This window comes from Ceratotherium simum, chromosome 28 (assembly GCF_057802395.1).
Source record: "Ceratotherium simum simum isolate JZ-2026a chromosome 28, ASM5780239v1, whole genome shotgun sequence".
NCBI classification, from domain to species: Eukaryota; Metazoa; Chordata; class Mammalia; order Perissodactyla; family Rhinocerotidae; genus Ceratotherium; species Ceratotherium simum.
Window position 1 is genome coordinate 26947840 of NC_141927.1, and position 15537 is coordinate 26963376.

Sequence of the window (15537 nt, forward strand, 5' to 3'; positions counted from 1 at the left end):
CATGTCCACTGCTTGACTCTCAGTGTTCCCAGTTACAGAATTCTTCTTAAGAAAGTTATGCAGGAAACAAAGGAAATATTTTGATCATACCTAGGGTTATAACATTTTCATCAGACACATTTTTTCCTGCTCTTTCTTGTCTTTATTTTATTTGTTTTCCTGAAGCCGAATGAACAAGGTCTTTTGGGTACTGCATGTATTGGAGCTGAAAATACTGAAAGTAGCTTTCATTCTTGTTTCAAAATGCATTTAGAAAGGGAAACTTTAAAATGTTAAATGTTTTCAGGGTAAGTTTGAGGAATTTACAATATTGCAACCTTCTTTTTAACTACTTAACTTCTTTGAAGTTTTGAAAACAAACCTTTATGTAACCTTCTCATTTAGAAGGATGATTATTTAGCTGATAGATTTCCTATCCTCTGGGTTGTTTTTTTAATCTTGAATATTTGCCAATAAAATATTTTAAATTTGAAAGTCAATTTGGACAGAAATCTTTACTTTTTTTTTTTTTACTTTTTTTCTAAAGAGCAAAAGTAAATAATATTTTACTTCTTGTTGAGAAAATATCATGCTGTTTAATTGCATTATTGCATCATAATTTCTTAATTTCCATAGTACTACAGTCTTATTGTTTATGTTTTTCATAAATTTGCCCATTTAATTTTCTTCTGAGCCACCTTTCCTGAACTTAAAGGAGTAATTGAAAAGGTAGAATTGCTTTTATCATTTTGATAGTCATAAAACATTTGTCATCAGAGAAAAAGCCAGTATGATTTGAATTCTGTTTAGATTTCTCTAGGCTGATGACCCAAGCAAAACCGTACTTTTTGCTTGAAATCAGTTCTCAATACATCACCTTCTTTTGCAGTTATCAGAATCCTGCTCCTCACATATGGCAGTTTCTAATTCTTTCACTTCTTTTATCCCTAATTTTATCATTAAAATTAAAATCTATAATTTTGTTATTTGAAAATACTGGTTTACTTTCATTTCATTTGATCTTGATTTGGAGTTTCTGAAGTTTCAAAGTCCTAAACTTTTGAATTTAGCAATGATAAAGTACCGCTAAACAAGAGGTTACATAAAAATGTTTTTTTCCCCTGAAGCTGCCATGACTTATTTTATAAATCTTCAGCATTCGTGTAACAAATACTTACTGAGTACCTACTATATGCCAAGCACTGCGCTAGATGAAGGGACTGCCATAGCAAGTAAGACAGTGTGACATGTCCTGTGATATAAGGCTAAATGCAAATGCCATGGACTTCGTAACAAGGAATTCTAACCCAATAATGGGGAACGGCAGGAAGGCTTATCCAGTGTATCTAAATGGAGACCTTGAACACTAGTAGTTATTAAGGCATGTGTATATGTGCACATATGTGTCTATTTGTGTCTCTTTCTGTCTTTTGAGGGAGAGAGGAGGGTGAGATGGGACCCTCAGAGGAGAGGAGAGAAGGAGAAGGGAAAGAATTCAGTAGTAGGCAGATACAAAGGCATGAACGTGAGAGGGCCTGGAATTGTTACATAATATATTAGGTCACACATCATTTGCATCTGTTTCAGAACAATTTTCAACTTTTTATTAATTAGTCATATAAAAATACAAACTAAATTTGTAACATAGAAACTAAGATTATATGTTTTTAATAAATGAGTGTTGGATTCTTATTTATACAATTAATTTAGAAATGCCTTTTTAAAAACTCACTTATACAAGTAATAAATAAAATATTGTTTTTTGCAAAATATTCAAACTCTGGCACTTCTCCCATAATTCAGTTCTTCCCTCCTCTGTGTCAAGATATAATCACTATTAGTATTTTGGTGAATATTTCTCTAAATGTCTTTTTTATACCATTACTTATATTTAGTTGTGATGGCAATAGTAGTAGTAACAATACAAAAAAATTGAGTCAACCTGTCCTTCCTCTTTTGCTGCTTGAATTTTCATTTAGTAACATATACTTTCATGTCAGTATATATAGATCTATCTTTTTTGTTTAAGAGCTATAAAGTATTCCATTGTATAAGTGTTCACAGATTATTTACCTGGTTTCCATTTGGTGGACATTTAGGTTGCTTGTTTTAAAACTTTGCTGGAATGAGTATGTCTGTATGTGTGTCTCTATGAACTCTTAGGAGTATAAAACATTCTTATTTCAGAGCATACGTATTTCAAAATTTTTTATTAACCTACACCCTCATCTTTTACGCCTTTATTATCGTATTGTCGTGTTGCTGCTGTTGCTAAAATAGAGGAATATTTAAAATTAATAATTTTCTTTATAATCATTGCTAATGATTATTAAATATTTTAAATCTTTTTTATGTCAACCATTCTTTCATTAACAGATGAGTTTAAAGGTCACTCTTTACTACAAGCAGCCAGAGAAGCAGACCTAGCCAAAGTTAAAAAAACACTTGCTTTGGAAATCATTAATTTCAAACAACCGCAGTCACATGAAACTGCACTGGTAAGATTTTATTTTTAATCCATTCCTTGGGTTTGTAACAGTAGTATAAGCACAAAATATGATTTTCATTTCAGAACCCTTAAAGTAACTTCAGTGTCTGAAGTGCTGGGAATTTGCATTTTAATCGTTGTGGTGACTTTTAAATTTAGTTCAGGAGATGATTGCTTTCATGGGTGAGAGAATAATCATTTGCTCAACATTGATTTGAGAATTATTTTTACCTTTGTCTTTACCCAACCGTATTATAACAAATCTTCTTTTGTGGGCAGTGCTTTTGTAAAATACAATATGTGATTTTTCTCTATAGAATCTTCTTTTTCTTCTGGTTGCTAGATAAATACTATATTTGTTTTCTGTAGAAGGTTAAAGTATTTTCAAAGATCATCGTTTGCATCATCTTTTTGAGCAATTGTATTCAAAGAATACATTTGTTACATTATTACAATCATTATAGAAAAATTATAGAAAAATGGTAAGATTATGATTTTTTTATTCCAGACTATACAAATTGTTTTAAAAACTATTCGTGTTTTTTCTTCTAATGTACTTTTAGAAAGATTAGTTTATTTTCCTTGTCATTGACCACATTGAGTTTCAGGTGTAGGGCTGGTTAGATTACTCCTGAATTCAGAGTATAAGCGTATGTGGTACTTCTGTCTTCAGTTAACACTCTCACATATATCTGGCACAAAAAGGTCAAACTGTAGTCAATACCTGCTGAAAACATTAAAAGAGTCACCAAATCGAAATGGGCCAACTGTCTGTACACCTAAATATATGGCTCTCAAACTGGCGTTCAGATACATTCACGCTGCACAGCAGTAACTTAAAGCCCCAGAGTAAACCTGACCTCCTTTTTTGGATTGTTCATTTTGTTCATTAGTAAGTAGTTTTTTACTTTTTAAATTTTAATATTAATATAAAATACAGTTGAATACAAAAGTTGTATAAATATAGAGTAAAACGTACAATTTCTGAGAATCCTTCTCCCTCTAAGCTCTTTCAAGTCTGTCACCTTCTTGCCTGTTCCTGGGCACGCAGGCTTATTCTCCTGTAGTGCTAGGCATACCTCTGGGGAAGAGTTTGAGAATTATTGATTTGTGTAGCTGGCAGCCTAATGAAGGATTGAGTAATTCAGTTAGAGATTTTTATAGCTTTGGAGAGGCAGTATTCTGATGCCTTCAAATAAATAAATATACTGGATAATTATTTATTGGCTCAAGGAAAAGAAATGAAGTCTGTCTTAATGCTTTACCAAGGGCATAATTTCACCTCGGATTAAAGGTTTATGTTTGGTATTTCCAGTGTATTTAGGAGAGATTTTGATCATCTCCATAATGTAAAATATATAAATATGTTTTGAGATAACAGTGTTCTAAATAGTCAGCAGATGGTATTCAGAAATCTACTTTTAAATAGAAGTTTATTTTATTAACAGTTTTGCTTACTTTACAGCACTGTGCTGTGGCCTCACTGCATCCCAAACGAAAACAAGTGACAGAATTGTTACTTAGAAAAGGAGCAAATGTTAATGAAAAAAATAAAGAGTAAGTGTAATTGCTGAAGGAGTTGTTCAGTTCTTAAAGGGAAAATGCAATAAAAGTTAGAAAATTATCTTTTCCTTTTCTCCTCTCTGTAGTTTCATGACTCCCCTGCATGTTGCAGCTGAAAGAGCTCACAATGATGTCATGGAAGTTCTGCATAAGCACGGAGCAAAGGTAAGACTCGCACCTGCAGTAAGTGCCAGACTTGGTGTTGAGTAGCTGGCTGCTCTTAAGACTGTTACTTATCTCCCTTATTTTCCTGAAGAAATTAATTTTATAAGGGACTGTTACTATGTATTTGAATTCATCAGTTCTCCTTTAAAGCTGATTTAAATCTTGTTACTAATAAAAATGATTGCCTATGTACCCGACTGTCATTCTTCTATAAAGCAATAAAATGTAGCTACAGTCTTATTATTTGAAATACATTTCAACTTTACATTGCTTTATGTTTGTCCTGGAATTGATATATTTTGATAGTCAACATCAATGGTGGTTTATCAGAAAATAATTTATGTAAGAGAGAGTCAAAATGTCACTACTTATTTTAAAGAACATTTGTATCCCTTCAAACTGATAATGATAATTTTCTCAAATAACTTTAACACTAAAGAAATACGAAATTTTTAATCATTTTTATTGGCATTATCTGAGTGGCATTATCTGAAACTCCATGAATTGCTTGAGGGAGGAAGGAAGCAAACTGGTTGTTTTTTAGAGGTGACAAATACTGGCAAATTTTTAAATCCTCAAGAGTGTATCTTTTAAACTAGTAGTCTCAAAGTAGGGTGCAGACACTATGAAACATACACGATCTGCCATTGAGTGCAGGAAAAATTATTAGAATTTTAACTTATTAAAATAGTAATTTTGGGGCCAGCCCAGTGGCATAGTGGTTAAGTTCGAATGCTCTGTTTCGCAGCCCGGGGTTTGTGGGTTAGGATCCTGGGCGTGGACCTGCACAGTGCTCATCAAGCCATGCTGTGGCGGTGTCCCACATACAAAATAGAGGAAGATTGGCACAGACGTTAGCTCAAGGACAATCTTCCTCAAGCAAAAAGAGGATTGGCAACAGGTGTTAGCTCAGGGCCAATCTTCCTCACCCAAAAAAAAAAAGTAATTTATTTAAGAATAAAGAAATTAAGATCAACTGTGTATTAATATTTAATACACAGATTGATGCTGACACCCTCATTGGGTCCATGTGTCAGACTGTCTGAGTCATGTCAGAGCCCAAGGTGGTTCCTAAGGAAGAATGGAAGTCTGAGCATGGAGGCGTTGACAGCGACAAACTCACTCATTTGTTCACTTTGAGCATGTTTTGACATATTGCACTTTACATGTGTCCAAATGAGTAGATTTATGGATATTATCCTGAATGGTAGAACCATGATAAATAACATTGTTGACAATCAGAGGGAATGACCGTGACAATCTTATAAAAGAGGTTGTCTATTACATGAATGAGTGTTTTCAGGAATTGTCTTATTTAGTTCTGCCTTTTTTTTTTAATGAAAATAAAAAAGTTCAAAATTTGCTGATAGTTCTATAATGACAAATGACTATTACTTGTATATAGGTACTTTTTTAAAAAAAGAAACATAATCATACCCTTAAAGGTAAAGGTTACGTATTTTAGAGTGAATGAGAAAGTAACTGCATTTTTAAAGAAACTTTAAAAAATGAAGAGGACATTTTGAGAGTGTATTTTTAGAAGATGTCCACTGTTTTGTGATTTTGTTGCCAAAAAATGATGTAAATACATCACCCAGCTGTCATATCTGCATAATGAAAACACTTGAAAACAGAATTTTCTAACCTATTTTAAAAGTCACTCTTAATTTGTGTTTAAGTGGTTTTGGAACCTATTAAAAAAGTTTTAATGCAACACTTCCTCATAAGTTTGCAAGAACATCAAGAAAGATGCAATTTTACTAGCCGAGTTTCAATTAAAACCTTAGCATAGGGCCGGCCCCGTGGCTTAGCTGTTAAGGGCATGCGCTCCGCTGCTGGCGACCGGGGTTCGGATCCCAGGCGCGCACTGAAGCACCACTTCTCCGGCCATGCTGAGGCCGCGTCCCACATACAGCAACTAGAAGGATGTGCAGTTATGACATCTACTGGGGCTTTGGGGGAAAAAATAAATAAATAAATAAAATTATATATTAAAAAAAAAAACCTTAGCATAATTAGTAAATTACATTCAAAATAAGCATTGTGATTTAGTGTAGGCATTGCTAACAATGCACTTTTTCCAGTGGCTGTACATATCTGTGTGAAATCTTTTTAGCTAATACGGCCAATGGGACGAACTATTGAAAATGAACTGAGAATCAGACCTTCAAATCTACATGATAATTTTTTATAAGATTTTTACAAGTTTTTTTAATTGAGCCAAAAGATATTTTGTACCATTAGTAATTAAAATGTTTTAAAAATTTTAATTGTTTATTTCTTTCCCATCCTTTGTAACTTCTCTTTATGTATAAGTTTTATATATATTTATTATGTATTAGTATAGCACTGCTTGGTTATAATTTAAAAATGAATACATATATATAGAGAAGATTCTCAAAACATTTTTTTACTCATAAGGTGCATGATCCAAAAATTTGAATATTCCTGCTTTAAAAGGATAATAGGTATTTTTAATTAAAAAATCAGAATGAGCTAGAATGAAAGGTAACAGAGTTCTGCAGATTTATTGCCTATTTTGCGGGTACAACTACTGCATTCTTATATGAATAATGTCTTATTGCTCGGTCAAGCAGAAAATACAAAGCTAAGTGGGCTTTCTGCTATACTAAGAGCATTGTATGTTTATCATTGACCTATTTTTAAAAATATCTTATGGCATTTATAATGTTCTTGAAAAACCATGAATAATGCTCTTCAGTTTGGGAAAATATCTATTTGTTGTCTCCCATGAGTCATTTTATTTCATGAAGTTTAATGAAAAGTAACATTATTTTATAACCTCTATATCTTAGTCAACATTACTCTAGGTCTGTGGTTCTCAATCTTTTTCTGCCCATATATTCACAATACATTCTCATCAATAATGTCTCAATTCATCAGTGAGGCATGTATAATTTTAAACACCCTGCCAGTGATGTAGAGTGACTTTTAGACTAGTGTATCCTCTCTAGTCTTTCCACTACAGTTCAACTGAATTGAGAACTCCTGTTATAAGGCACTTTAAAAGAGAAAAAAAATCGATTTAATCAGGATTGCCAACCAATAGATACCAATTGCCATCCTCCCATTCACTCACTTCCTGGTTCCAAGACAGCCTGCTGTCCCTCAGGATTGTTTATCTGGTGACTAATGCATTAGTGAAAACTCACTGTATAAACTCCACTTAGCTACTGTTGGGCCCAGTGTTCGCTTGCTTACTGTTTTCTCTGGGGAGCTCATGGTTTTCATTTGATTTCCGGAGAACTCATGGTTTTCCTTTTTTTTTAAATTTTTTTATTTTTATTTTTTTTAATTTTTTGTTTATTGCAGTAACATTGGTTTATAACATTGTAAAAATTTCAGGTCTACATCATTGTACTTCTATTTCTGCATAGATTACATCATGTTCACCACCCAAATACTAATTACAACCCATCACCACACACATGTGCCGCATTATCCCTTTCGCCCTCCTCCCTCCCCCCTTCCCCTCTGGTAACCAGCAATCCAGTCTCTGTCCCCATGTGTTTGTTTATTGGAGAACTCATGGTTTTCCTTTGATTCTAAAAGCACCGCTGAACAAGCAGCACACCCTTGAATTAGGATTCAGCCGTCTTACACTGCTTCCACATCCTGCTGCCTTCCCCTCCTCCTGATGAGTCCAGTTCTCAAGCCAAGACTGTTAAATCACAAAAGGCAGAGAATTTGGTCAGAAGATCTAATACCATTAACTAATTTGTCTCACTTAGACAAATGGAACTTAGTAATATTTATATAAGCTAGAACATTCTTTTGCTCAAAGCTTAGTGATAAATGCAAAGTTCAGGTTTATTGTGCATGTTAAACTAAACATGTTGTGTATATAACATAGACAGGCATACTTTTCAGTTTAGAATCCTCCACTTTCTAAGTTTGTTACCTTGGACTTAATTTTCCTGAACCTCAGTGATATGTGGATATTAATACCTCCCCTACAAGTTTTTGAGGTTTTTTTGGTAAAAATTAAATGAGCTTATGTATATAAGTATGTAGTATGGTACCTGGCACACAAACAATACTTCGATTACTAGTATAAGACTTGTATTTTTTTCTATATTTGTCTTTTCAAACTTATATAGTAGATATTTCCCTTAATCTAAATTTTTATATGACTTATATCTAATCCCTTTATAATTTGTTTTGATCCACTAACTCAACAAATATTGAGATGCAAAATGATCAAGACTATGTGCTGGATACTGTGGGAAATACCAATTTGGCAGTTAATGCAATTACCAAACTTGAAGCTAATCCTGAACCGATTTAGCGGCATTAGTAATAAAGAAGGAAGAGAAAGAAATAAAGCCACTTATGAAGGAATAATTGTATTACTTGGAAATGAGTCGGGTGTTAGAATGGACTTAGAAAATGATGGTACAATTAATGGAAGTAAGAAAGTTAGAGAGAAATACTATTTTCCTATGCCTTGATAATGATTTTATAGTTGGAGTTGATATAATAGAGGGACATTTAGATAAAACTAGTGGTTGGAAATATAGCACTAGGGTATTAAAGAGAGTTTAGAATTAGAAAGATCTATTGGGAAGCCATTGACATAGCGATCCTACATTGTAGGAGTGAATAGAGTTGCTGGTAGAGAAAGTATGGAGACATGAGTTAAGAGTTAAGGAAAGAACTTTTGAGAATTACCCTTGTTCATAGAGCAGTAATGGGAAGAGGAAACTAAAAGGTCTGTCACAGTGTCTACTAAGTGCAATAGGAATATGAAGAAGGAACAGGAGATCAGTACTGAAGAGAGAAATAAAGGTAGACAATGCCATTTAATTTGGCAATTTTCATATAAGGGCTTTGGAAGCTTTTGAAGGAGGTGTTTCAGGGATATAGAGGTAGAGAATTGCATTAGTTAGGGTCTTGGCAATGAACAATACGCTCAAAATGAGTAACCTGAGGAAAGTTTAACAAAGGAATTATATACAATGGTGAGGGTAGGGTTTAAAGCAATCAACAAGGGATGAGGTAGTACTAACAGCAAGTGGAGAGATATCATCCCTGGGCCTGAAGGGACAAGGAAAGGGAGAGTTCACTGGAACTGGGAGAGGGTGGCTGTATGGAGAAGGCCGCTTGACAGCACCAGTGGCCTTTGATAGAGGGTATGTCTTACCCCTTCCTCACTCTCCTACTTCCCATCAGTCTCCTGCCAGTGCCTCCCACTGGCCAAATCCAACAAAAAATTCAAGACACCAAAGAGCCCATTGATGTGATCCATACAAGTGATTTTCCTAGGGCACAGAGCAGGATGGAGGATGGATATGGATCTGGAGGGGCAAGCAGGCAATATTCAGCAAAAGGGTAGAAAACAAATGGCTAGTGAGGAAAGGAGTGTTATAAGGGAATTAACCAACTCATTTGAGAAATCCACTTTTATAGAAGTAAACGCCTATGTCTTAAAAAAATTAATTTCTCTACCAACCCCCTGCTTTACAAGATTACTATAAAGCCTAAATGGGAGACACATGAGGATTTTATCCTTCATGTGACAATTCTTTTCTTTATTATTGTTAGTCTACCCTGGCATTCTACATTCTGTTACACTGCTTTGTCTACTATCATTATTAAGGAGAACATAAGCCCCAGTTGCATATGGTATTATTAACACCTAAAAACAAAAAGTTTAACTCAGAAGTGCTTTTTTTCATACATAAAAGCAGTACTATTTTGTCATTAGTGAGCATCTGTTCAATGTGTGGAACACACAGAAATTTCTTTTGATAGTTCATATGTCTTAATTTGATAGATTTATTTATATTGTGTGTAGTAAGAAATTGTGTCAATAGTAATTGGCATTAAATGGGCTTATTTCTCACATTGAGAAGTGATCGAGAGTCTTGCTCACTTTGGGGAAATGTGTTAGCTCATTACAAGGATTTTGTTAGTGGTATTCTAGAAGTGGATTGCTAAGCAGATTCTATTAGCCCAAAGGTATTAAGGTACTTTTAAAGCTCTACATCCAGAGTATCTTTTATAGTTCAAATAATATCTGAGATTTGATCATATCAAATAAAGCCCAAAAGATGCCAGTGTCTGAGAGACATTTTAGTTACCAAAAACAGATCAACTGAAACTAGATTAAGCACAAATGGAAATCTGTTTTATATTTATATAAATGTGTGCTTATTACTTTTGTGAGATAACCATATGGTTATCCCGCAGAAATAATCTGCAGGAATTGTGGCTGAGATTCACAAGACTAGAACAAGGAGTTTGGGTACTGTTGGGTGCCTTGGCTGCCATTCTCTGTCTGTTTCTCTTTCTGAGGTTGCGTGGGTTTCTTTTCTCTATCCATCTTTGTTCATCTGCTTCATTCTTTTTATAGATTGTATTTTTCTGTTTTACTTCTCTATGGCCTAAATATGGTCTTTGCAGCCCCTACTTTATGTCTTTGGCTTAGAAATATACCTCCTGCAGCTACCAACTCTTCTAAGTCTCGGGGACGAGAAAGGGAGAATATGAATGAGACTTCAGTTTGTTCAGCGTGGTAATTGGATGGGCATCCTCTAGTCTAACCAGCTAGGCTCAGGGAGTTTTTCTTAGACAGTTAGGGCATGTGAAAGGTAAGTACCCCTTTAATAAAGCAAAGAAAATATATACCATTACAATATTTATATGTACCTCTTTTCAGAGAACTTGATTGTTTCTTTTTAAATTCCACATGAATTTTGAAGGTTGACAAATAATAATACCCTCAAGTTCAGTTAATCTAGTTTCATGTCTCTCAACATTAATCTAGTTTCATGTCTCTCAAATTACATTAAAATTTAACATCTTAGACAAATTCTATACTCTAGTGGGTTCACAACACAGTAAAGGAATAAAAACCTTTTAAAGTAAAATATTGATTACTATATCAGAATTCTAGTTAAGAATTAAATCTGTGGTCATTTTATCTATTTCATTCCTCACAGGAGAGGCATTAACTATGTACATCCCACCGTGGATAACAATGACCTGTAAATATCTGTTAAAAACTTTAGAATCAAATTAAATTAAACTTTTATTATAGATAAAGTTATTTTCAATAGTAAACAATTCTTTCAACACTGACATTTACTTTTTTTTTTTTTTTTTCAAATTTCTGAGGAAAGAAGAATGCATGGTTTTTCGTTAGAGAATATTTTAATAGTCTCTAAGGTTTGTTCAGTATACAGCATAATATGTTGAAAACAGTATTGTTTATCACCAGAATTTACTAATTTGTTGTCCTTGTGAGCCATTCATTTGCCAACCATTTTGAACACCCATTTGGACAAGGCATTGTACTTAATACTGTGGGGTATATATGAAGTTTGAATTTAATCAAGATTCTTCTCTTATGGGACTTAAAATCTAATAGTAGTCTTGTCTAACACAGTCTACTTGAATATCTGTTATACAAGTTGGAAAGTGATATATATATGAGAAGTACAGATAGATTGCTATTCAGAGGGGAGAACAATTACTTCCATTGGTGGTGGCAGACTCGGGGAGAGATTGGAGAAATTTCATGAAGAAAATAGAATTTCAGCTAGGAATGTCCAGAAATTAGATATATAAAAATAGGCAAAATACAAAGAATATATTTTAAATAATGACTCAATCAGGAAAGCAAAGGAGTTCGTTAGTCAGAAGTTATGATTAATAATTCGGTACATGTGTGTGGTGATGGATTGTAATTAGTATTTTGGTGGTGAACATGATGTAATCTATGCAGAAATAGAAGTACAATGATGTACACCTGAAAGTTATACAATGTTATAAACCAATATTACTGCAATAAACAAAAAATTAAAAAAAAAAAAAGAAGTTATGATTAGTCAGTCCAGTCAGTACAGAAAAGGGGAATAATGAAAATCTGAAAAGATAACTTGGAACAAGACCTTGGCAGTCTCAATTGGAGAGGTGTGATTTTGTTCTTGTAATGCTTGGAGAGCCATTGGAAACTTTTGACTAGATAGGTGGCATGAACAGAATCCTGCTTCAGGAAGATAGATAACTTCCTAGGAAACTGCTGTCTCTTAGAAAACCAATTCCAGAAATGTAGACTCAATATATATGTATAATAACTGGTATAATCATTTAGCAGTATTGAACAAAATTAGCTTTTTAAGATTTTTGTAAAGGGGGATGATATCGAGGTAATGTTTCTTACCTTCAAGCTAAAAAGGTTACAATATACCTGCCACCTGTTCCCTAGGTTATAGTATCTGTCCACCAGGATGCAGACCTGTTTCAGATCCCTATCTTTTGTCCCTCTATTGTAGATTTATTAATGCCTGTTAATTTTTTTTTTTATTATTTGCTTTCACTTTCAAAGTGTCTTGATTTGGGCAAAAAAAAATACATTGTCACTTTAGCTAAAGGAGTACAGAGACTGTTTTCAACTCTCAGGTTACTTGAAATCCGGTTTAGTTTGAGACATACACATGTTCACAGTTAAAGTAAAATTGTAACGTGAGTTAATAAATGCCTAAGTACAGAAATGTCACAGAACATTTCATGATTAATAACCAAATGAGTATATGGACAATGATAGCTTTAAGTTTAGGACAAAGATGAATGCAGCCTCTTGGTTAGTTGTTTGAGACTAGGCTGTTCACACTGATTAGAATTTTGAAAGATTCTCCTCAGCCATTTCCTTATAGTATGCTTGCTGGTTTCCAGAACTATAGTGGCATGTTTGAGTGATAATTTGTCCTATCTATTTCAGGCCAAATGCCATTGTGGTTTTATATCATTTTATCCAATTATCCTCTTAGGAAAATGATTATTACTACTCAGATAGAAATAGACAAAGATACATACCTCAGGTTATGTCTAGATACAACAAAAACGGGGAATATGTTTTGTCTTTAAAACTGCCAGACATCTGTTATTCTTCTCACACCTTCTAAATATATATCTCAAACCAGTCCTAACTGTTTAATTACCACAGTTGAAGTGTAACATGTTAAATATTGCATTTTTCTTATTTGAGGCAGTTTGTGTACTTTAGTGAAAATAGTCTCTTTAGTGCTGAATGGTAAGCATCTTTGATGACATCCTCTGTCACGTCCTTATGGTGGAGACTGTGATAGAGGAACGTAGAGAGAACTGGGTCTAAAAAAGACTTGATCAGGAAAATTGATCTAACACTCAAATTTTTGTAGTATGTATGTTGGTGATTCCAAATAATATATATTAATAATTAAAGTTGTATCTCTTTAAAATATGAAGACTAAATTAATGCTGATGTATATAAAATAAATCCGTCAAATGTGTTTTTTACGTTGAAAACACAAAACTTATGGACAGTAGCACATATATATATATGTATATATATATATAGCTATTAATTTGAAAGCTCTTAAAAGAAGAACTTGTGAGTGGCAATCTCATTTATTTTATTAGCTCAACTTGAATGACCATTTAGACAATTATATGTATAATACTAGACTTTTTATTTTTTGGTTTGTTTTTTTAAGAGTTTGATTCTTATATATAAAGAATATTTTAAATGTTGTTGAGCCTTAATGTTTTGCCTGAGTGAGGAATTATCAATATGTGAGTCAAAACTATAAAAGCCAGGAGGACAAAAAACAGTGTTGTCTCAGAGATCTGCCAGCTCATGAACTGTATTCTGTACTTCAGTTGGCCCTATTTTTCCCTGCTTCTAGTATTGATTTTGTAGATAATATGCACAGGTTATTTAATCTCCTATATTTCTCCAACAATAGAGTAGATTACTGTCATTTCCCATTTATGTAACTTATAGAATGGTAGAGATTAGAGTAATAAATCCAAACTTAGGAGAACCTCCTTTAAACAATTGGAGTTCCTTGTAATTTTCTGGGATCACAGTGAAATAAAATTACGCTAGCTCCAAAATATCACCCTTCCTCACTGTGAAACTGAATTAGAGCAGCAGTGCAAATCCTGCCAGCTGACCCATTACAAAACCAGGGTATGGGGATTGGTCTGTAGTCATATGAAATAGTTACTGCTGCCCTCTGAAAACAAATTCGTCACTTACTTTGGAAAGCATGCAGATTTTGCACATTTGTACCTTGAACCACTTCAGAATATACGGAGGAAGAAAATTAGGTTGACTACTTTTTAGAGAGCCCTGATTGTATCCCATGACTGATAAAAGAAAAACATTAAGGATGTTGATAAAGTTAGATGCAAGAGGAAGTTAAGACCTTAATTTTTTTTTTCAATTTTGAATCAATTTAAAGATCTGTAGTGACTCAAACAGATAGTTGATTTCCCATCCAGTAATCATTTTTCCCTTTCTTCCTTGCTTCATAACAAGGGTCAGCAAACACTTTCTTAAAAGTCCAGATAGTAAATATTTTAGGTTTTGTGGACCAAGAGACAAAATTGAGGATTTTATGTAGGTACTTATATAGCCATTTAAATGTAATCAAAAAATGTGAAAACCGCTCTTAGCTTGCAGGCTGTACAAAACAATCAGCTGGTTGGAATTGACCCACAGATCGTAGCTTGCCAACTCCTTATATAGGACGTGGTATTGTTCAGGTATGGGAGCTTCAGGGGAGGCTGCGTCTGAAACAGTTCTAGTAATCTCATTCTCTTTTGCTAGTGACTGATGTAGGCATAGATTCAGGAAACATTCCTGGTTCCAGCCATAAAAAGAAGTCTACAGGGAAAAGGTTTCTTCTCTTTTAAAATAGACGTATGAAACTTCTTTTTTGGCCTGGGACAAGATTATATGGAATTGATGCATGAAGCTGCCCTAGTCAGCTTTTGACCTTAGAGAGACAAGCCTGGAGTCCTAAGATTGGGGAATCTGAGAAATTTAGGATATTTGCCCCTAGTGAGGAATATTCCTTCCTCACAAAAACCCTTGTACAATGTCTAATATTTTCCCTATCATCCATTGTTTTCTTTCCAAGTGGGTTGTATACAAAGTATTACCAAATATTTCTAGTTTTATTGTGCTGATTTCCATGGAATGAATGCTTCTATTACATTACTCACTGATATTTTCTATGGCCTCTTGTAGTCTTCAGCTTTGTTATCTGATAAAGCACTCCATAGATGTTATTTTGTTGCTGTGATACTATTTAGAGTTTGAGGGAAGAATTATAGTGTTCTTTCATAATAAAAAATATATACATTTACTAAGGCAAAGAATTTTGTGTTACATTGGTCTGTCTTGTACTTTAAGAGAGTTTGGCTTTCTGAAATACCAGAATGTACTACCAATGGGAATGAGTAAATGCCTATATATATATAGGTATGAGGACATAAAGCTTCAGTATATGGTCAAGTTGTATTTTTCTAGGCTTATCAATCAGTCC

At 33.7% G+C, this 15537-nt stretch overlaps 1 protein-coding gene across 2 annotated transcripts in view; it reads left to right on the top strand.

Annotated features, from left to right (window-relative positions):
- Positions 1-15537, top strand: part of TNKS (tankyrase) — a 215563-nt gene that overhangs the window by 142743 nt on the left and 57283 nt on the right. For both annotated transcript variants that reach the window (XM_087418475.1, XM_004428812.3), the window contains 3 exons: positions 2356-2477; positions 3933-4024; positions 4117-4195. In XM_087418475.1, the coding sequence (XP_087274601.1) occupies positions 2356-2477; positions 3933-4024; positions 4117-4195 (293 nt within the window). The remainder of the gene's footprint in view (positions 1-2355; positions 2478-3932; positions 4025-4116; positions 4196-15537) is intronic.